The 22,953-nt window shown below is 39.1% G+C and overlaps 1 protein-coding gene across 1 annotated transcript in view; it reads left to right on the top strand.

Annotated features, from left to right (window-relative positions):
* spon1a (spondin 1a) overlaps positions 1–21,767 on the top strand; it is a 74,838-nt gene extending 53,071 nt beyond the window's left edge. Inside the window, exons 8-16 of the mRNA XM_022205835.2 lie at positions 9,809–10,010; positions 12,406–12,546; positions 14,481–14,556; positions 14,692–14,874; positions 18,494–18,664; positions 18,784–18,951; positions 19,193–19,357; positions 20,452–20,718; positions 20,843–21,767. Coding sequence (XP_022061527.1) covers positions 9,809–10,010; positions 12,406–12,546; positions 14,481–14,556; positions 14,692–14,874; positions 18,494–18,664; positions 18,784–18,951; positions 19,193–19,357; positions 20,452–20,718; positions 20,843–21,006 — 1,537 coding nt within the window. The 3' untranslated portion in view covers positions 21,007–21,767. The remainder of the gene's footprint in view (positions 1–9,808; positions 10,011–12,405; positions 12,547–14,480; positions 14,557–14,691; positions 14,875–18,493; positions 18,665–18,783; positions 18,952–19,192; positions 19,358–20,451; positions 20,719–20,842) is intronic.
* The last annotated feature ends 1,186 nt before the right edge of the window (positions 21,768–22,953 follow it).

Here is a 22,953-nt window from a genome sequence, read left to right as displayed (position 1 = left end):
GTTTTGCCTGTTAAATAAAATTTTGAGTAAATGTGACTACATTGCATGTCCTTAGAATGTGTCTTTCAGCTCAAAATATTGCAAAGATGGCTCATTCTAGCATAATCCCCTGGTTTTATCCCTGTTCCTAACAAGCTGTTTCAGTGTCTGAAACTTTAAATGCAGCTGAGCTACTGCTGTCCATGCCCTCTTCAGGAAGAAGACTCTCTTTGCACCAGTGATTTACACTGCAGAGCAAAACAGTTGATTGATGGGAATTCTTACACAAATACAAATGAGTGAGAGAGTTTAGGACCTTCTTGTTCCTGAATTTTTCTCTGAGACCATTAGACATGGAAATATTGCCAAATTCACAGCAAAGCTGTTGCTTTTGTATAATGAGTTCGCCCCATTGTGGTCATAAAATCTGTATTTTGGCAGTGTGGAGCAGCAACATGGGAAATTGATCTGGTCGGCGTGTAGTCTTAATGAGTCATTTCAGTCACTATTTCATACTAAATATATGCAAATGAGAACAGCTTTATTGGGAATTCAGCGATATTAAAATGCAGTATATGTGAGCACACACAGCAGGACATACATTGCTGAATTAATGCATATATGCAAAGAGAACTGCCTGAGAGTAGATTGTATGAAAAAGTTAACATGTTGGCTCATAACAGGTGGAGTCTGGGATTAAAATGGCCTCTCCTTGAGCAGCTGATTTTACTTTGGGAACCTTAAGTCAGTTTATGATGGGTTGGCTTTAAATCATGGTTGAGCAACTCTGTAGTGTCTGTTCTGGCTCAGTGAGGTATAAGCAGCTATTTTAGTTTGATAATTGTGTTTGATGTGATATGAATTTGAGGTCACAGTAAATCAGCGACTATGTTCAAACTGATTAAATTGTGGGACAAAATATTCAGCGTGCTTCTTTTTAGACGTGACTGCTGTGATGAATTATCTTAAGCAATTTTCAAGTTAGTGCAAGTTGATTTTTATAACAGATTAGAATAACTGGAAAGCAATGTGTGCCCGCAAGGCAGGAAATCAATTTAAAAGCATTATTGCGGATAGCAAAGTATCTGCAATATGGTGTATTGGAAGCTGAAGTTAGAGTTCTGAAGTTGGACCCAAACTTTGCTGATCTGTAAAAATCCAACTCAAAGGATTCCTGAAACTGCCAGCTTACAGTATGAACATTCATTTATGCCTAAACTCATAGGAGCTATTTCATTTCTTATTCATGAGAAAAACAGGAACCTTTTTGACTCAGTTTGTACAGTAGACCTCCAGTGGTAAAGGCCTGCGCTGTGCTGATTCCTCAACCAAAGGCCCTCAGCAAGGACCGCAAGATTAGTCTCTAAAGGGAAGAATACAGCCAGGAATAGAAGCAATGATATTCACTCAGGCTAATTAGCTTACTCAGTACTGTATATGGAACCAATTAATTGTTTCACACAGTGATTGTGCGCAGCACACACAAGACTCTGTCAGATCAATTACATTGTTTTGAAGAGAGAGAAGGAAAGGACATTTTCTATCAATAACTATATAGAATCATCCTCACTGTTGAAGCAGTTTCAGAAAGAAGAATTAGATGTCTATAGTGTCCATATTACTTACCCAAGTGTAAAAGCACCATATTGCTTCATAAGAGTCCTGGAGGATTCATTCGCTTCACATATGAGTTGCATTAAAAATACATGTATGCATATTTATGTCAGCACGTTTCATAATTGGATGTATGTACTTGTGTTTTTGTGTATTGCAGTTCCAGCAACACAGTATAAATATGTATGTTGGCTTGTCTCCATGTTTGTGCTTATTCAGGTGTATGTACAATATATACAGATGGATGCAAATACTGGGCCTCCTTTGGGCAAGTTACATATTTTGTTGATTTTAGGTTAAAAAAATAAATCAATACAAGCCCTGCAGCAAACACATACTAATAATGTGCTTATTTTCAGATATTAAGATGTTACTTTTTTACTTAAATAACAGAAGATGATTTAAAAAACAATTGTGGCATATACAAAATGTTGGTGGCAGTTGTAAACCTCCTTTAATCATTAGACATGACTTGACTTGCTGAGACTCATAACAGAGGCCAAGAACTGTCATTTGGAATCGTCAGCTGATGACAATGTCAGAGGTTAATACATTTTCTAACTCATCACACTCGTCGCCTTGTTTTAACACTCAACAACCATGAGCTCCTCTAAGCAGCAGGCTTAGAATCTGAAAACCAAGCAAACCGATGCCTTAAAAGCAGAGGAAAGCTATAAAAAGATATCAAAGTACTTCCAGCTTGCAATTTCCACTATTTGAAATGTCATTAAGTGGTAGCAGTTAAAGGGAACTGTGGAAGACAGGACAAGTGTTGGAAAACGAAGTAAACTTTGAAATAAATCTGCACATATGGCAAAGGCAAAGCAAAACCCACATACTGCAAAGACGCTGCTAGAAGGTTTAGCTGACACAGGAGTGTGAATGTTGATGTACAAACAAAGTCTACAAAGAAGAATCATAACAGGAAAGCATTTCCTGCAACCTCAACACAAAAGTCATCATCTGAAGTATGTAAAGCAACATCTGGATAAGCAGGAAATTTAGAAACAAGTGCTGTGGACAGATGAAGTTAGAATTAAGATTTTTGGCCACAATCACCAAAGGTATGTTTGGAAAAACTGAAAGCAGAATTTGATGAAAATAACACCTTACCAACTGTTAACATTTGTTTGGCAATATTCTGGTTTGGGATTGTGTAGCAGTCAGTGGCACAGAACACACTGCTTGAATGGAGATAAGTGTGGGGTTTAGAAAATACCAGCAAATTCTGGGTGTTAATGTCATGCAGACAGCCAAAACAGTGAAACAAGACAATCATATCTCAAAAACGACACTGAACTACTTAAATAAATGCAAGCAAGGGGTTTTGGAATGGCTCCCTCAGTCCTTGGATTGGAACATCACTGAAGATCTGTGAGTAAATCTTAAGCATGGTGTGGTTGTCATATCATAACCTGTGGTGATCTGCAAAAGAGGGAAAGAAAACTCCCAAATAAGGATAGAAAGTTACAATTATTGTTTATTTTTTCTTTTTTTCATTTTTAAGTAACAGTGCATTATGGATACTACTACTACTACTATAGTCGTCAAAATGAACCGTCTCTTCTTAAACCATGCACTCTTTCGGCTATAAATGGTAAAATGATTGCTGGAACAAAGGGCAAAGCAACAGAGATGCAGACAGAATAGAGGTGGGAGATGAGAGCAGAATAAGGCTAGAAAAGAAATAGCCATTATCACAAATATTACAGCAGTACGTCTTCAGCAGTGGTTCCCTTGGAACCTGATATGTTACAGGCAAAAAGAAATAAGCGTATGAGTATTGTAAGAATGTATTTTTCTTGTCAAGCTTATTTCCATATTTATCAGGGTTTCAGGGCTTTTCGTAGACTTGATTGTCCTTTCACGCTCATATCATTTTGCAGTATTTGCAGCTGATCTCTGTCAACCCATACACATGATTCAGTCTTTGGTGTTTAAAGTCACTGATCCTAAAATACTATGAGGTGAGGCAACGGGTAAATGTCATGATCTATCACGGCTTCCTGACCATCCATGTGTCTGATTCAGTTATCATTCCTGTCTATCAGAGAACACTGCAAAATAGTGCTCATGATGTCAGTGGGAACAGTTAGGATGCAGTACTTTAAAAAAAAAAAAAAAAAAAAAAGTGTAACCATGTATCACATTGTGCAAGAAAATATCCTGGGGGTAAAAAAGTAAACTTTTGTATGTATCAAGTCCTGCATGTCTACAGTGAAAGACACACAGGCTGACAAAAAATCATGGCCCATATGAGTCATGGACACTGCACAGTAAATGCCACTCTGAAATGCTCGACTTGTCATGCCTGGCAGACAAACTACTACTTCTCCAGCTGTTGCTCTCAGACAGCAAGGATGTAACGTGGTAGACAGCCTTCAAAACATATCAAATGGAAACTTGTAATATGATATTAAATTCTATAAATAACATTTTCCCCCAAAATTTTGGCTGAAAAAACCCGAATGAAGCATCGTTCAAAGTCAGGCCATTGCAGTCACCCAATTTTAGCTCTATTCAGCCTGTAATTATTGGGGCACAAAGCATGTGCTGTATAATGTTATATGGGCTGTCTTGAGAGCCTACAGAGATGATGCCGAGGCTAAAGTCACTTCATTTCAGTTCATTTGATAAACACTGAAAAGGTGAAGTTACTAAAGTACAGCATGGAGTTTCCTTTGCTAAAAACAGACACAAATATCACATTAAAATGTTAGCTATGTCACTGACTGAGATAATGCCGGAGCAGTTGCTGTAGCTTCACAGTGGGATCTGACTACTGCAAATGAAAGACTAAATCACTACTAAAGATACCTTTCACATTTGTGCAACACCATGAAAAAAAAAAAACGAGCTTACCCAAGGGACCACTTTGAGCTTATGAAACTACTCTGATGCATGTTTGAAAGATTATTTTCCATCCCAAGCTTCTTCAAGACAGTCTGCTCATACATATATAAACCCACAATTCAAACCCTTCTCCTCCTCCTCCTCCTCCTCCTCCTCCTCCTCCTCCTCCTCCTCCTCCTCCTCCTCCTCCTCCTCCTCCTCCTCCTCCTCCTCCTCCTCCTCCTCCTCCTCCTCCTCCTCCTCCTCCTCCTCCTCCTCCTCCTCCTTCTTCTTCTTCTTCTTCTTCTTCTTCTTCTTCTTCTTCTTCTTCTTCTTCTTCTTCTTCTTCTTCTTCTTCTTCTTCTTCTTCTTCTTCTTCTTCTTCTTCTTCTTCTTCTTCTTCTTCTTCTTCTTCAATGATTTTCACTTGTTTGGATTTTTCCCCTATATTGTAGATTAATACTGAAGATTAACATTTTATTGTTTACAAAGTAATTCCATATGTATTAGTTTATAGTTTTGATGTCTTCAGTAGTAATCTACAATATAGAAAACAATTAAATGAAAGACCATTGAATAAGAAGGTGTGTCCAAATGTTTGACTGGTGCTGCATATACTGGAGTTCTATGAAATTCTGTTCCCACCATGTGACCTTTTCTTGTGATTGTATGTTGCTATATATTTGTGACTTGCAACACAAATAGAAATACAAATCTATGAATTAACAATATTTGTTAAGAGCTAATCAAAAAAATAATAATTGCCAGGCAAGCCTAAAATATCACATACATATTATAATAAATACTACAGTGTAAAATTCTTACAACAGCATTGCTGAGCATGATTTTATGTTCAAAATGTTGTCAGAAGTCTTTCGGTTTATCATTTTAAATGAAAAGTTCACCAGATGCCATTCTAACACAAGCAAGGAATGACTGCAACTCTTGCAGAGTGTATTTTTGTGGCAAGAATTAACAGTCAGTGCAATATTACATCATTATCTATGTGTGTCACTTCTATCTGATGCAGCCTGTCAGAAATATTGCCATATAGTTTGGTTATTCAAATTATTCCTATTTAAAATTTTTAACAATTGATGTATTTCTGTTAAACATCAGTGTGAAACATCTCCACGCCAGGTATTCAGTATATTTTGTCTAATACAACAGGCCTTCCTGAATACTTCACCCAGATTCTGATGAAAAAAAAAAAGCTACCTCTCACTCTCTTTGTTGTACTGTATCCTCCCACTCGCTACCAAATCACTTTTTTTTTTCACCACAGTATCCTCTTTCTCCGGTTTCCTCACTAAAGTTCTTTTCATTAGTCCACCCCCTCTCTATGCCACTTTCCCCACTTTATACTGGATTAAAATGGTTGCTTGACAGCTTCAGCACCTCCATGACACTCACGCTGGCTCCTTGTTGTCTCCCTACTCCCACTCTCTCTTGTCAGGCGTCTTCCTAATAACCGCGGGACTGCTTTGGTGTTCTGTGGGTTATATTTGATTAGTAGCTGCAAAAAAAGCGAGTTGTCAACGGTGTGAAATATGGAGCTTTTGAAGACAAGAATGCAGCTGTTAATGAGCTTTCTATATTTTGGGGTTTGATAACATTGGTTTATGTATAAATTGTATGGTATAGTGTCAAGCTTTGCCCCATTTCTTGGATAGGCTTTGCTTTACTTGCTACTCTACCACCAATTATATTTGCATAGTAAAAAACAACATATCTTGCATCTAGGGACATCCCAAGCCTAATCCTAAAATCGGGATTGGGGCCAATCAAAGCAATTTTTAAGGTACTGGTATCAGCAAGAACCCAAGCCTGATCCTTTGTTTATGTCTGCAGTCACAGATGGATTGCAAATATTAGTCATTTACTTCTTATGTAAGGCAATATTAATAAATAATTACTTGATTGGTGACACTGATTTAATATATTCTTCACTGGTTATGCACTGATATTTTTGGTACACGTGAAAGCAGCTGTTACATTTGCCACTGGGCTATAGAAACAACGCCCAATTGATTCTGACTTGATTTAAAACATGATCTGAGGTCATTAGGTCTCATAGAATGCTTTGTCATGTTGCCCCTTTACCAGCTAAACCCCTTCAATCTTCTCGGACTTAAAACACTGCAGTGCCAACCTCCTCTGGTAACTATAGTAGTTAACAGTAAGAGGCTCCACCTGGTAGTGCAACCAGGTGCTACTGCTTATCGACAATACTTAGTGTGTATTATCTCGGAAAACTGTATTGGTCGACACTAAATATTTCATGACTGGGATGATAGGGAATACATTTGATCAGGGCATCCCTAATTCAATTTATCCAATAGTGCAATAATTTATTGATGATCAGACTAACTTCCTTTAATATCGCCTTAGCAAATTTGTAGGACAATCGTAAAAGCTTTCGACAAAACTCACTTGAAAAAAATGATGCTTTTTATATGGTTCTCCAGAAGTCTCTTTGATTTGTCAAACCTGATGTTACTGGAGTTATTCGTTGGGTGGTAATAGCAGAAAATTCGGAGTTGCAAGTGATTATTTTCTCAATTAATCAATTAATTAATTGGTCTACGAAAAATGAGGAAACAATGAAAAGATGCCTGTCACACTTTGTCAAATCCCAAATTAGCATCTTGTAATATACTCTTCTGTCTGATCAACTGTTCATACCTCCAAAATGTAAATGTATTACAATGGATCCAAATAATGCAGCCAATTCTTAAATTTGACTATTTTCTTAAAAAAATTGCTGAATGAATGATCAAGTTCTTTGGATACACAAAGAACTATGTCAAAGATGATTCCTCCAAGAATCTATTATTTTAACGTTCCCTGGAGCACCACTGATGGTGTCTGAAAGAACCATTTTTTGTAGCTTTTTTAAGCACCTTCAGGGTTTTTTTTTTTTAAAAGAACCATTTAATGTATTAAATAACCTTTTTCTGAAAGGTTCTTCATAAAAATAGAAATGGTTCATCTACATGGCATCACTGTGAGACACCATTTAATTTTCAATTCCTCACTTTAATTTGACTCTTAAATGCTTGGGTATTGAAAAAAATTCTTCTTAATCAAGTTTGGCGGATTTTTTTCTTTTTTACTTTTTATGCCCTTTAATAGATGTCACAGGCAATGAATTTTAGGTCATTTATTACACAAAAAGGTGTACTACAGTTGTATTAATTACTAGCAAGGCTGCAGCAAGATCCATTAAAAGCAGAACTCGGACTTTATAATTTTGGAAACCTTCCTTGCTCATTTATTTTATTGGATTTGAAGATGTTCTGTGGCAGGAAGAATTTATTCTATCAATCAGTTGCCAAGGATGACTGTGACTGCAAACAGCGCTAAGAAAAACAAGTTGTTGTTTGTTTACTTGCTTAGGATGAAGACAATCTTTCCCTTACTTTAATCAAATAGTTTATGCTGCTTTTACCAGACATGAAATCAGAAAACACTGAGTAGCCACCCACACGTGTAATCTTTGAAACTGTCAAATGTAAGGGAATGAGTAAGGGAATCATTAGTACCAAATATCCATGTAGCAACACCATGACACCTACTAAAATTCATATCAGCACCTCTCCAAAATACGCCTGCGCACATCTATAAAGCAGAACCATTTTGGAATTACTGGAGCATTTCACCAGGGTTATCTAGGGTGATTAATCCCTTCCTCATTTGCTACCAGCCTTGCTTTGTCTCTCCTTTTCTGTCAATTACACTTTACCTTTCTGTCGAGCCCAGGTGGCTGTGTGAGATAAACGTGAGACGCGCAGTACTCATTGAGCAAAAAGCCCATGAGAGTTGAGTCAAGTTGTGTGTTCCCAGGGGATAAGGGCTATTCCCCCCCTGCTTAGAGGCCAACATTAGCAGAGTGCGCAAGGGCAGGACTGAGTTGGCTGAAGTCAAATGGATTTATATGGGCACGATGACAGGTGAAGAGGAATCACTGGCTAATTGTCTATGTTACAACAAGAAGCTTCCCACTCCTAATTAATCTTGTATTGGCTGAGAAATTCTTGTAATTAGTTTAGCTGTCAATCATTGGTCAAGACAGATGGCCAGAGGTGTGTGTATACGAGTGTGTGTTGTGTGTGTCCGATGCTGGAACACAGCGAATGTTGTGTGGCGATAGATGTGGTCTGGCAATGTGAACCTACAATATGTCAACTACTATTTTGCCAGTGACTAAGATTTGTAAGGCTTATTTTTTCCCCTAAAGGACAGGCATAGTTCTGTTTTTCTAGAGAAGCTTTTTTGTTTTTAGTTTACAATCTATTGCGCAATATTACTTTACTTTCTTCTGCTTTGATTTTCATTGATCTTTCAAAATTAATGAAAACCTGAACCCTGAGTCATTGACACAGGTGTGTTGTCTAAACCTCCTAACAAATTATATGTCCTATGTCTTTGTTAAAGTTGCTATAGGTCAACACTTAGAATTTGTTACGAGGCTCAGTCTGGGGAGAATTCCTTGACTTTGTGTACCTCGGCCTACCGACTAATGTTGCAGCACTGCTCTCCATCCTGACAACCAGGCCCCACAGTGCAAGCATTTCAGTTGTATATGCAACTGAAAATTACAGTGTATGAATGTGACAAATTATTTAGGTGCACCAGTTCAAGTGACTAGATTCTCTGAACTCTGAAGGTAACTAATGTGTTTCAGTAATTTCAGGTCTTGCATCCTCTTACTTTCCACTCATTTAAGTTTATTTATTTAATAGGTTTGAGCCAAGTGGCTTTGAAAAATGAAGTGTGCCAAATTCAGTATAGGCTACACTTGCAAATGAATGCATATAAATATTTAAAGGGCAGTAAAAGCACAATGATTATTTTCAGGATGAAAGGAAGTAGGAAGTTCTACCTTATCTCATTTTCAGGTTCTAGCTTGAATTGGACTAGACTTGCTATCAGCACATACCTAACATCAGAACTCCTAGATTGGGATTGAAGTCAAAAAGTCTAGCCTCTAAGTGGGACACTGTTTAAGTATCTGGAATTGGTTGTTGATTATCATACACTGCCAGCAAAATGTCAGAACTTGTAAATTTAAGCATCAAAAACGTTTTATAAAACTATTTATTTCAAGGCAACTTGCTGGTGCAAAGTCACAAATGTATGACTTTGACAAAGTACACAAGGAGCAACCAAATGCTTCCTTGAGTTTGATTTCATTCAGGCTTCACACGTCACTTAAGCAGGTAGAGCACCGCCTCAGAAACTATAGAAGACTTTCGAGTGCCTCAGCCTTAGAAAGTTCACACTTGTCAGTTGGGATGCAGCTAACACCGGCCTTTCTCTCCCTCACTCACACAAACAGTGCTTGGATTCACTCAGAACTCATGCTCACTCTCTTCCTCAGGCGGGCCGCCCCCTCAGCTGAATTCTCAGTGGACCGGAGCCGACACCTCATGTCCTTCCTGACTATGCTGGGGCCCAGTCCAGACTGGAATGTGGGTCTGTCTGCTGAGGACTTGTGTACCAAGGAGTGTGGTTGGGCCCAGAAGGTGGTCCAGGACCTGATTCCCTGGGATGCTGGCACTGATAGTGGGGTTTCATACGAGGTCAGTACAAAACATTAATAGAAACTACAAAACAAAAAGCATTGTGTCACCTCGGGAATTTCCCCCCCAAACATGCATACTTCCACACACAAAAAATTATCGAAAAACTTATTTTTACGTAAACAGTGTGGGAAAAGGAGAACTCTTGCAACAAAAACAGCATTGGCCCTCATGTAGGGACTCAACTCAGGTTACAACCCCACTTTCTCATAGCAATCACAGCCTTTTGCAAACTGCTACTCTCCCCACCTTTCACCCCCTGGATAACCTTCCTCCTCACTCTCATCACCAGCTGAGACTTCCCTTCACACTCACATTTTGACCTTGTCATTACACCAAACTCCTCCTCTTCATCTGCCTCTCTGTCCACATTCACAATCACTCCCTCTCTCACCTCTTCACATACTGCCAGGCTCCACCAATTCAAGTGTCATCACCCATCCAATTCTCCTTTAACAGCCCTGAACAACGTCCGTCCTCTGGCCCTCTCTCTGAGGTGCTGTCTGCTGCGTGCTCAGCGTCTCCAGTTGGCACGAGCAGATTAGGTTGTATGTTTGAGCAAATTCTGCGACTACATGTGTGAAACCTTTGGCTGATCCCTCGCAGCTCACAGATGAACCCACTGAACTGTACTCTCTTGTTTATTTTGGCCGGCCTTTTGAATACATATTCACTCCTTTCGCTTCTCATTTTCTCACTCTCTTTCTCTCTCATACACACACACACACACACACACACACACGTTTGTACTTCTATCTTAGTGAGGACATCCATTGGCATAATGCATTTCCTAGAGCCTTATCCTAACCTTAACTATCACAACTGATTGCCTAAACTTAATCCTTACCCTAACCCTAACCAAACCTCAATTCATACCTGTTCTCTAAAAACAAGTCTTCACCCTCAAACATGGCTGTTTCAAAGTGAGGACCGGCCAAAATGTCCTCACTTTGTAAAAATGTCCTCACTTTGATAGTTAAATGCAGAAAATGGTTCTCACAATGTAGCAAGTACAAGAACACACACACACACACACACACACACACACACACACACACACACACACACACACACACACACACACACACACACACACACACACACACACACACACACACACACACACACACACACACACACACATTTGTACATCATGCTTGACACTTTGTGGCTTGTAAATTTGAAAAACATTTTGAAACTGAAAGTGCAGAATTTAAATTCTATGCAAGGATTTGAGTGTTAACCCTTGTGCGAGACACACCTTGTTAAGCCTTTAATATACTTCATTGTGGGCATGCACACAGACAGCTGTGGACACCATGAACATGTAGTTATTGTTACTATACTACTTTCCTGCTAGAAGGATTCCATTCCATACATGTGCAGTAGATTTGCAGTGACTTATTCTGCACATGCACACCACTGCTATTTTTGTGGCCGTGTAGACCCAAATTTTGGGCTGCATGTGGACTTCCAGGGAGCGGTCCAGATGTCTGTAAGTGATATTTGTCTTTGACACCGGAATGCTGTAATGTGAATTTCAGGCATCCATTCTAATGTTCAATTTGGTCGAAATATGCTATTTTCAACAAAATGAAAAGACCTCCCAATCTCAACGATATACTGCAGTTGTCAGGTGACACAAAATAAATATTCCAACTTCTTTGTTAAAATTATAACTTGCTCAAACTGTGCTATTATTTTAGCAGACAAAAAGGAGAGTTTACACACACAGGTGTCAAGTAAGAGCTTTTCAGATAGATCAGTAACAGAAACCACACTAGAGAAAAATCTATACACTGTGCAATCAAGGATGGACAAGTGTGTCTATTCTGAAGTGGGATGGGACTTTGGCAGGCTGTTGCAAAGTTGTTAATGGCACAGGTCTGTACCAGAGTAATGAGATCCATACTTTGTGGCATCACTTTTAATGTATCTTTTAATTAGTAGCCACTCATTACTCTTCTCCGTATTCTCTCTTCCTCCCAAAACAAACAGTACTGCTCTTTCTCTGTGTTTTTTCTGGGTGGCCTCAGCGGGCGGTTTGCGGTGGGAGGATCGGGGGGTGTAACGGATGAGCTGGTCTTCTGCCTCCAGACTGCCTCTGGCGGTGGTGCTTCTATCAACCCCATGCTGGCAGACCTTTACTGTTGACTAATAAGAGCATCTCCCATATAAACTACAGAGCTCCTCCACAGCTGCTCTCTGACTTTGAAACGTGTCCTTTGTATGACTTGTTCTTTGCGTAACTTTGACTAACTTTGTACATACATGGAAATGTATTTTTCAAGGCAATCCTGACATTGTGTTGTTTTTGAAATCCCAAAGATCCTCTGCTTTGTGTCCCATGTATGTTTTTTTTCTTTTCTTCTGTGTTCATCTGTGGTTCTTTTAGTCTCCCAACAAGCCGACTTCGCCCCAGGACAAGATCCGTCCCCTGACCAGTCTGGATCATCCACAAAGTCCCTTTTATGATCCTGAGGGAGGTGCTATCACTCCTGTGGCCAGGGTGATGGTGGAACGCATTGCTAGAAAGGTCTGTCTGTTTTCCCACCAGTCAACTCTTAGTATAAATACAACTAGCAGGCAGAATAGTGATAATAGTGCAGATAATTACATTCTAACAGCTCATTTTACATTTTTCAAGAAATCAAACTTTCAGATATCATACGGTGTTTGCAACTGATGATCCTCGTGTATATCCTGATAGATGTGACTTGGGTTGTTCATTGTTCAGAGCCTTTTTTATGACACTCGAAATTCAGTTCAGGTGCCTCCCACATCTCTTGAAAATGTGTCTACACTGTAAATTTAACTGACTAGACATGATTCGGAAAGGCACACACCTGTCTATAAAAGGTGTCACAGCTGAGAATGAATATTGGAGCAAAAAAAATCCATCCACGAGATTGAAGGAACTGCCAGCTGAGCACAGAGAACGGTTTGCGTCAAAGCAGAGGTCTGTGGAAGGTTATGAAAAAAATTCTGCTGCATCGAAGGTTCTCAAGCTGATTGTGACCTTCATATTTTTAAACAGAAGACATTTGGAACAACTGGAACTCTTCCAAGAGCTTTACGGTAGAATGAGCCTCTCCTCGGTGAAAGATATATGGATGCTTACTTGACGTTTGCAAAAAAAAGAAAAGAAAAAGTGGAAAAATAATCCCCTAAAGGACTTTCAGACTGTGAGAAGCGTGTTTCTCTAGTCTAATGACACCAGGTTTAAAAAGTGTGGCCTAATTTCTAAACCTGGCACCAATCATCAGCTGCCCTATGCCATCCCAGTGGTGAAGTATGGTGGTGGCAGCATCATGCCGTGAAGGAGTTTTTCAGCAGCAACAATAGGTAGACAAACCACAGTGATATCCTTAATTCAGAGCAATCAGGACCAACTTACTGACCCAGGGATTGCCAGGACTTAAACCCAATAAAACATCTGTGGAGGGATGTATAAAGGAGTGTCCATTGTAGGTCCAAATCCAACTTCACAGAGCTTGAGGGGATCTGCATAGAAAAATGGCAGAGAATCTCCAGAGACAGGTGTGCAAAGCTTGTCACACATACTCGAGGTTGCATTTACTTTCAAAAGTGCTTCGACGAAGTACTAAGCAAAAAGGTTGGAATAATTATGTCATTGTGATATTTCAGGTTTTCATTTTTAATAAATTTGTTTAAAAAATTCTGTTTTCACTTTGACACTGTTTGGTATTGAGTGTAGATTGGAAAAGGAAAAGGAAACAATTATAGCATGAGGCTGTAACAATAAAATGTGAAAAAAATGAATGGGTTCAAAGGCTTTCAGAAAACACTGTAAATAACTTTGGGATAGCTGTATAAATAACATAAAAGCTGAAGACAGTCTCTACCTTTGTCTCACTGTCATGTTTTGATCTCATATTCTCATGTCTTAAGTAGCCACTTAACAGATAAGTGACTTTTTGAGGAAGCTATTTTAAAAAGAATAAATTGCTAAATTGATAGTACAAATCACTTGCAAGGCAATTCCTGAAAGAACCCCAGCAGAAAGTACTGAAAAAATAAATTAACTTGTTTATAGCAGGTATTTAAATCCACTCGCTATGAGATATAAACCTTTTCTGCTTATAATTTAATGGGCGGTAAAACACATTCCCTGGGAGCTGTAGCTGCAAACCAGAAAGAGATGAAAGGTTAGCAGTCCATCAGTGGCATCTAGAGGCAACTGTGGGGATTTTGAAAGATTTTTTGCATGACTGTATGATTAATTTCAACAAAACACACATTCAGTTCACATATGAAGAATGCATTCTTATAGACAAATATAGTATGTCTTCATTCTGTGCATTATGTACTTACCATTTTAAAACAAATCTGACCTCATATTCACTTGCATGCTTCCATAGGGCTTAGAAATAGCAAACAGAGCACTAAAGAACCAAGAGTACTTGCAGAGAGGTAGATTATTGTAGCAGTGTCTCTTTGTGTCCACAGGGCGAACAGTGCAACATTGTGCCAGACAATGTCGATGACATTGTAGCAGATATTGCCCAGGAGGAGAAAGAGGAAGGTCTGGACTCTGTTCTCATTTCTCTCTCTCACTCTCTCTCTTTCGTTCTCACATACACACAAACATACAAGATTAAAAGCATACTTAACAGTGGCAGGCTATTACAGCATGCCTGTTCCATTTTCCGTCCCGCAGATGATACCCCTGAGACATGTATCTACTCCAACTGGTCTCCATGGTCAGTCTGCAGCTCAGCCACTTGTGAGAAGGGCAAGAGGATGAGGCAGAGGATGCTGAAGGCCCAGTTGGATCTTAGTGTTCCCTGCCCACACACCCAGGATTTTGAGCCTTGCATGGGGCCTGGATGCAGTGATGAGGGTGGGTGTCTGTCTTAACACTGAAGGTCACTGTGCTACTGTGTGCTAGAAATAAATAAGAATGCTATGCCGTCGATTAAAAACATCAGATTTAATTAGAGTTTTCCAAAGCTTTAGCATCCACCAAGCACCTTTATGAACATTTTTATTCTCTGGGGTAATTACTGCAACCAGTAATCTTTGTCTGAAAAGTAAGGGCATGTTTTGAAAACCTGTCTTTGCTAGTGGTGGTCCCTCAGTAATGCCCAAGGTACCGTTCTACAGTAGCAATTAAGTGGGAGCAGAACGAGAGGCAAAGGAGAGCACCTTGTTTATATGGCAGTCTTTTATGTTTAATAGCAAGTTAAACTGAAAGATGCCATTAAATATATTGTGTTAGACATAAGGACAGTTCATGCAGGAAACGATGTCTGCTGGTTGTGTTTTTAATAAGGTCTATTTTCTTTTTACTCGTTTCATCGCTTCCCTTTTTATGATTTTCTCAGTCTGTCACGTTGTCTTTAACAGTTTGGTCTAATACCTAATGAAACCTAATGACTGTGATGAACATTAACACCACCACAAGTTTCCTTTGACTGAGCATGGAGGACTTAATGATCATGTAAAAAACCTTATTAAATAATGTAATTAAACTTCAGACCTGGATGGCCATTAAGGCCGATCAATAGACTGGACTTTCAGATCAAATCAGTGAAATATGGTGTTATTAAAGGAAATTTTTATTTATATAGTACTATTTAAAACTACATTATAAAGTGATGCATTTGTATTTAAATTACCCATACACTCCTACATCGTCGGATGATGATTAATGTGTTTGTCCCTTTGCCCAACCCTACTGCCCATTTGTTTCAAAATAAATATGGTGTGAAAGTAACTCCTCATCCTCCTGCGGGTGCCAGCAGCACATGCAGACTCGTCTTCAGCATGGCCTGGCTGACTGCCCACACACATCAGTGTCACGAAAATATCATCTTGATACAACTATGGATGTTTATGTCTAAAATGGAAACTCTTGCATGGTTCATCTGATATGATCTGAAAGCTGCATTTTTAAATCAATCAATCAATGCAGTGGGCTTGAGTGCAGAGCTGACTAAAATCTAAACATGTTGCACGATCAGAATTATGAGAAAAAATAATAATGATTACTGGTCTTTGTTTGTCAGATCAGTTCAGTGTTCTCACAACAGAGGTCTCTGTACCTTTTTTGACTGTTAACGGCAGAGAGTGACAGGTAAATTGGGAGACAGAGAAACAGGGAATAGAGAGAAGAGAGGAACAACAGTTGTTTGATGTGCATCATAATCTGATCTGTCACAGCAGCAGTGGTATCTGGAACAAGGTGTACAATGTCAATGTGTGGTAACATGTTTATTTCTGCACAGATGTTGGGAGCAGTTTGTACAGCAAAGTCTGGATTATTGTGAGAAAATACGTTGACGTAAATTGATATTGTAATGGTAAATTTGTGGCAACTGTTGACGATGATTTTGACTTAAACCTAAAATATTACATTATACATGCAGTCCCTGCTTTATTGATCAGCCTCTTCCACTGCTTCCACTTACAAAAACACATATTTGTTGAAGGTTGCACAAGGTTTCATATTCACTGAAGAAGCCATAATATGAGGAACATGGATGCGGCATTTGTTGCATTCACTTTTGTTGCATCAGATTTGGTAGAGCTGCAGTTGATTATTTTCTGAACAGGTTCAGTAACAGCAGTTTTATTGACTCATTGTTGTAAGACTGTTATTTACTCTCAAATTGATATGTGTGATTGGGCAGATGTACAAAATGTCAATTTCTGGTGGAGTTTAAAAAAAAAAAATCTTTTTCTGGCCTTTGTTGTAATTTCAAATTCTCCCATGTGTCTCTATGTAGAGAGCTCAAGGTTGTTCATTTCGACCTTACAGTTTTCCAGCTGTTACTGGCAGAATTTGGGGATATTTTTTTTAGCTGTAAATTTCCAAAAAAGTCAGAGACATAAAGGAGCAGCTTTTCGCATAATCAGGACATTTTACCCTTTTATTCTTGACTATGCCAGCCACCCTGTTGAAACCATATAATTGCTGGATGTAAAGAGAGCACACATACTACGTCTGATATACATCATGTGATTGTGCAGAAAGATAGATGATTCCGTCTGTTTAATGTGAACATATTTCTGATAAACATCACTGAACCTGTCTGGCATTGACATTAATGAGAGGTGCATGCGTCCATACATCTAAAATAGGCACTGGGGAATATGTATGATCCTCTACATCTAAGACTTATTCTTTTTTCTCTTCTCTGTCAGATCTTTTACTTTTGGTAACAAATGGCTACAATTTAGTGGTGATAAAAAGTCAAGCATATAATTTATGTGATATGGAACGATTTTTAAACATAAATATCAATCCTGCCTTCTTGTAACTGTGTTGTTTCTATTATGATCAAACATTATGATTAAAAGAGGAGTGTAAAAACATTCTGAATTACCCTATGAGCTAATTACATTCACTAAACAGTATTATTTACAGACTGGTAGGATTCTAATTGTAAAATAATCATCTTTTATGCTTAAATTCAGCTCCAAATGTTTCACACTGAGAGACGATAACAATTAGACAGAAAATGCATAAATGGTCCATAACACAGCAAACACATGCCTATTTTGTCAAAATGGAATGAGTAGTAAATTTGCAACAACTTTTAATTAGTAAAAAGTTATTTATAATAAATGCAGTGGTGGATATGTTGTTGAATGGTGCATTTTGTGAGATTTCCATAAGGGCTAGAACGAGACTTTTCCCAGAGGCAGCTTCACACCTGATCTCTGTTATGCACCTGATCTTCAGGTACAATAAGCAGTGGAAGTAAAAAAAATTAGATGACATTACTGAGGACTGATCTGTGAAAACATCAGCAGTGTGGTCAGGCAGAAAAGCAGGCACCGCCTTCTTGACCCCAGGTAGTGGTGGTTATATTTTATGTGTAGGAATTACAGTATGCTGTTTTAGTGCACTCCTTATGTGCAACTGGAAAGTAACTGAGAGGTGACACAAATTCCTCTCTCCTCTCCAGTTTTGTAGGTAACTGGCAAAGCTGGTTCTGTCTTTTTACTCCTTAATCAAAACTGGATATTTATCTGATTTTTAATTTAAGTGCTGATTCATTATGTATTTATACCCCAGCGTGTTGTTATCAGGTATTATTAGGGTGATCTAATAATTTCCTCATCTTTTGTCATGTATAAAATACACTGTACATTTTCATTCTGTAATGTGCTTTCGCTCTTGTCTTCCTGCTCAAAGATTTACGTACTGCGGCCACAGTTCAAGTCTTGCTGGATGTCTTCACTAATACTTATATACTCATATTAACAAAAGAAACCAGAAATATAAAAAAGCCAGTTGCAACCATGTCACGCAATTAGATGTTATTTTAAGCTTGAATCAGTGTGAAGAAGTGACATATATGAGGTCTTCTAATTTATGCTTTAGTATGCTAGTTTATGCTTTTGGATTAAGCAAGAGAGCTAATAATATGTTATTTTTCTGTTGCCAAAATCACTGGGCCTTTTTTTTTTTTTTTAGAACTTTCTGACATCTTTGTTCTTTGACTCTTAAGATGCCTCCACCTGCATGATGTCAGAGTGGATCAACTGGTCTCCATGTAGTATGTCCTGTGGGGCAGGAACACGTTCACGAGAGCGTTACGTTAAACAGTTCCCAGATGATGGCTCAGTCTGCACTCTGCCCACAGAGGAGACTGAGAACTGTGTCATTAATGAGGAATGCTGTGAGTCTTACCTTTTCTATTTCCATTGTAAAACTTCTTATTTAAACGTGTAGTTTATGTCATAGATCTTATATAACACTGTAAGTTTACTGTACCTTGCCTTTGCCTCCTGGCCTCAGCTCCCAGCAGCTGTCTGGTTACAGAATGGGGTGAATGGGATGTCTGCAGTGCCACTTGCGGTCTTGGCATGAAGAGGAGAGAGCGCATGGTGCAGATGCCTCCTGCAGATGGCTCCATTTGTGGTGCAGAGGTTCTAGAAGTGGAGAAGTGTATGATGCCAGAATGCCGTGGGTTGAAAGATTTTTAAGACCACTACTATCCAGATATGTCTAAGCACAAATGGTTCTCCTTCTCTTTCTGTCTCATTGTCTGTTCACAAAAAATATAGCTCCTGTATCTGTTTGTAGTTAAAATTCTTAATTATTTTCATTTTTTAAAAGAAAAATGCATTCTTCTTAAAATATTTTGCATGTGCATTGTCTTCACACTTGATCTGAGTCTTACTGAGTGGCTCCTGTTACGTCTTAGATACAATTCCCTGCATGCTGACTCCGTGGTCTGACTGGAGTGACTGCAGTGTGACTTGTGGAAAGGGTTTGAGGACCCGACAGAGAATGCTCAAATCTCCCGTGGAACTGGGCGAGTGTACAGAAGAATTAGAACAGGTGGAGAAGTGCATGCTACCAGAGTGCCGTAAGTAATAAACATCCTTATCCTCACACCCACATACTGAACATGTACATGTATAATTTATGGTAATTAATGGTAATGTGAACTTTATTATGAGACCTGGCACCTTGATGAAGACATAAACACTAACGTTCCAAGTTAGCTTGTGTATCCACAGCAGAGGAAGGAAGTCAACAGCCTGTATCTTGTGCATTCATTACATTACTTTATATGTATCTATTTACTGTAATTAAGCATGTGCTGGTGAATGTGAGAGGTAACAGATGAGTTCATAAGTGTTAAATCATCATGAAGAAATTATGAGGTCGCTATAATATTTCTTTGAAATGAATAAAAAATTAGAATGACACTAAATTTGCTTCCGTTGCAATACAGATATTAATCCAATGGAGTGGTTCAAAAAAATCAAGATATTTCAAATTCAAAGATACAGGCGACTACATCATGTGCAAGGTTACATTTTATGGTACAGCAACAAACCTTTTGGGCATGGACAAGCAATATTTCTCCAGTAGAGACAAAAAAGCAGCTCAGAAGAAAATGTGTTATTGCAAAAGTCCTGCAGGAGAACAAGATGATGGCAAAAACAAGTTTTGGTCCAGACTATGACAGCAACACTAAACAGGATTGGACTTCCTGCTCAAAAACCTTGTCACCCTCTTGCCTACACACATATGATCAAAAAGAAGTCTATTTTATCTTGTAATGAAACTAAACTGCAACAGTTTGGACAAATGGATGAATGCTGTGTCTGGCTTAAGAAGGCCAAGATATATCTGCCAAGATGAACACCATTAGAATAGTCAGCCTGGAGGTGGGTACATCCTGTTATGGGTTTGTTTTACTGATGGAGAAACTGGAAAACGTCATTGTGAAGGTTTGTAGTGATTGGACTTCCCTGCAAAACAATGAACCCAAGCGTATGTGAAAGTCAGCCAAAGCAGAAAATGTTCCTGTCATGTCACTCCATCAAGGCTGTGCCACCTGTATGATTCAGTATATCTTATTTTGTCTGTTCATCCTTTAGATTTTTCTATTACAAACTCTGTGACGGCTTACTCTGACGCTATTTCTTTTTGTTCATGTCCACTCCTCAGCCATAGACTGTGTCATGTCAGAGTGGACCGAGTGGTCAGAATGCAATAAATCCTGTGGGAAGGGTCACACGATCCGGACACGCATGGTGATGCTGGAGCCTCAGTTTGGTGGAGACCCCTGTCCTGAAACCATCCAGAGGAAGAAGTGTAAGATCAGGAAATGCAACCGAGGACAAGGGAACAGTGATGAGAAGAAACGACGCAAGGAGCAGCGTGAAAAGCGGAGGAGCAAACAGGGCAGAACTGAAGGCACCTCCGAGCATCCTGGTCTGTATTCGCTCTAACTTTGGTTCATTCACAACCACAACACCACGCAGATAATAAAAGAGGACTGGGGCAACACATGTTATTTTGACAGTCTCCCTACTTTTCTTGATTTTTGTGTCTGCAGGGTGTAGAATGAGACCATGGTCAAGTTGGACAGAATGCACCAAGCCATGCGGAGGAGGTATTCAAGAACGGCTCATGACAGTGAAGCAGAGGTTTAAGACTGCCCAGCTGTCCAGCTGCAAGGACAGGAAGGAGATCAGGGCTTGTAATGTGCACCCCTGCTAGGAAGGAGTAAGGGAGTCGGGTTGGTGTGGACGGGATGACAGTGGGGCTGGGAAGAGGACAGGGCACACTGTCGCACAATGATCCAATGCACTCTGTTTAGGGCTGAAATGACACATTCTTGAATCGGTATTGGTTAAATCCAGAGCTGAGGTCAGTTGTCGGTAAGAGAGGATGAACTTAAAGATCTCTTTGGACAACTCTGGATTTAAACTTGACTGATTCTTCTGTGCTTTCAAACAAGCTCTGCTACACATATGACTCTTTTGCGACATTACTGTAAACTTGGTGTGGTATAATATATCTTGAAAAATATAATTATGAACTATAAATTGATTTAATAATAAGATAAACAATTGTTATATCTTGTGGTATCCTTAAGTAGTACAGTATATTCCAGACTTTAAAGCACAGGTGCCCAGCCATTCCAGTGTTTTATATGCCCTCAATTGTTCCGTTGTTTTTAGGACACAAAATACTCCATTGATTTTTTACCCAGCTATATTGTTGTACATGTAGATGCACTACAATGGACATCAATATAATCTGGAGGATTGTTAGAAAATGTTGTTTTCTTCTCTTTTTTTTGTTTTGTTTTTTTGCAGTGGAATCTTTTGATAAGAATGTGTCCCAAGATTCTTACCAAAGTCTTGTGTAGATGTTTTCTAGATGTACTTCCCTCCTTTTCTTTTTCTCTGTTGATCTAACATATTAATATTTTGGAATAATATCACCTTTACAATAAAAGTAAATGTGACAACTTGTCACATGGATCTGTCTTTTTATTCAGGGTAATAAGATGTAAAGTGACCATTTATTGGTTTAGACTTGTGCTGCCACTAGATGGTGATGGTGAGTTGAAAACGTTTTTTCTTTCATGTAGAAAGTGGTCATTCCTGAGGCTGCCTGTTCGGTGTCATGCTGTACCATCCATCCATCCTCTATACACCGCTTTATCCTCACTAGGGTCGCGGGGGTGCTGGAGCCTATCTCAGCTAACTTGAGCGAAGGCAGGGGACACCCTGGACAGGTCGCCAGTCTGTCTGTATACAGACGAACAATGACACTCACATTCACACCTACGGGCAATTTAGAGTTATCAATTAACCTCAGCATATTTTTGGACTGTGGGAGGAAGCCGGAGTTTCCGGAGAAAACCCACACATGCAAGGTGAAAGTGCTAACCACTACTCCACTGTGCAGCCTCATGCTGTACCAGCTGACTTAAAGTCTTTCTTGGCCTGCCATACCTCCCTGCATTGATATATATCAGCCACAAGGGGGCAATGTGATGAATGAAAAAAAAATCATAATAACAAAGGGATATTTTATTCATTTTTGTAAATTATTTGGTTTGCAATTTACACTTGAAAACTGCCTAAAAATTATTAGAGTAATTTGCAACCCATTATCATTTATACAGCAACAAACTGCACAACTTCTGTCCAACTGCAGCCAGACAAGCAAAGGATTTTGCTGAAATGGCCTGCCTGAGAGCATCCATCTGCCTTATTCTTAATCTCACTTTAAAGGACCAAGAAGGCTGGACAGAAGTGATTTTTTAATGCACATGTGCTCGCTGAGATCTTTAAAGAACCTGCCCTTCTCCTGTCTTGTGTAATGGTTGGGGGAGGGGATAGTGTTAGGCTTTCCTCACTAAGGAACTCTGGGGACAGGGGTGAAAAATTCAATACACACATCAGAATGCCATTCCTGTTTCCATGCCAACACAACCACACATGGGGGAAGCCTACACACTTCACAGGCAATGGAAACATGGAGAGGGATTTATCACAGGCATGACTGAGATGTTAAAACAGAAATTGTTGTGGAGACTACAACAAGAGATGCATGGGTCAAAAAAAATGGATGAGAGTTGTGTGTTCATCTGTGTCTGTAATCTGGTTGCAAATCCTTCTACACTTTATCCAGTGTAGTGCAACGCTGAGA

This window comes from Acanthochromis polyacanthus, chromosome 2 (genome assembly GCF_021347895.1).
Source record: "Acanthochromis polyacanthus isolate Apoly-LR-REF ecotype Palm Island chromosome 2, KAUST_Apoly_ChrSc, whole genome shotgun sequence".
In the NCBI taxonomy this organism is placed as follows: domain Eukaryota; kingdom Metazoa; phylum Chordata; class Actinopteri; family Pomacentridae; genus Acanthochromis; species Acanthochromis polyacanthus.
Note: the sequence above shows the minus strand (reverse complement) of the source record. Positions and strands in the feature narration are given on the sequence as shown.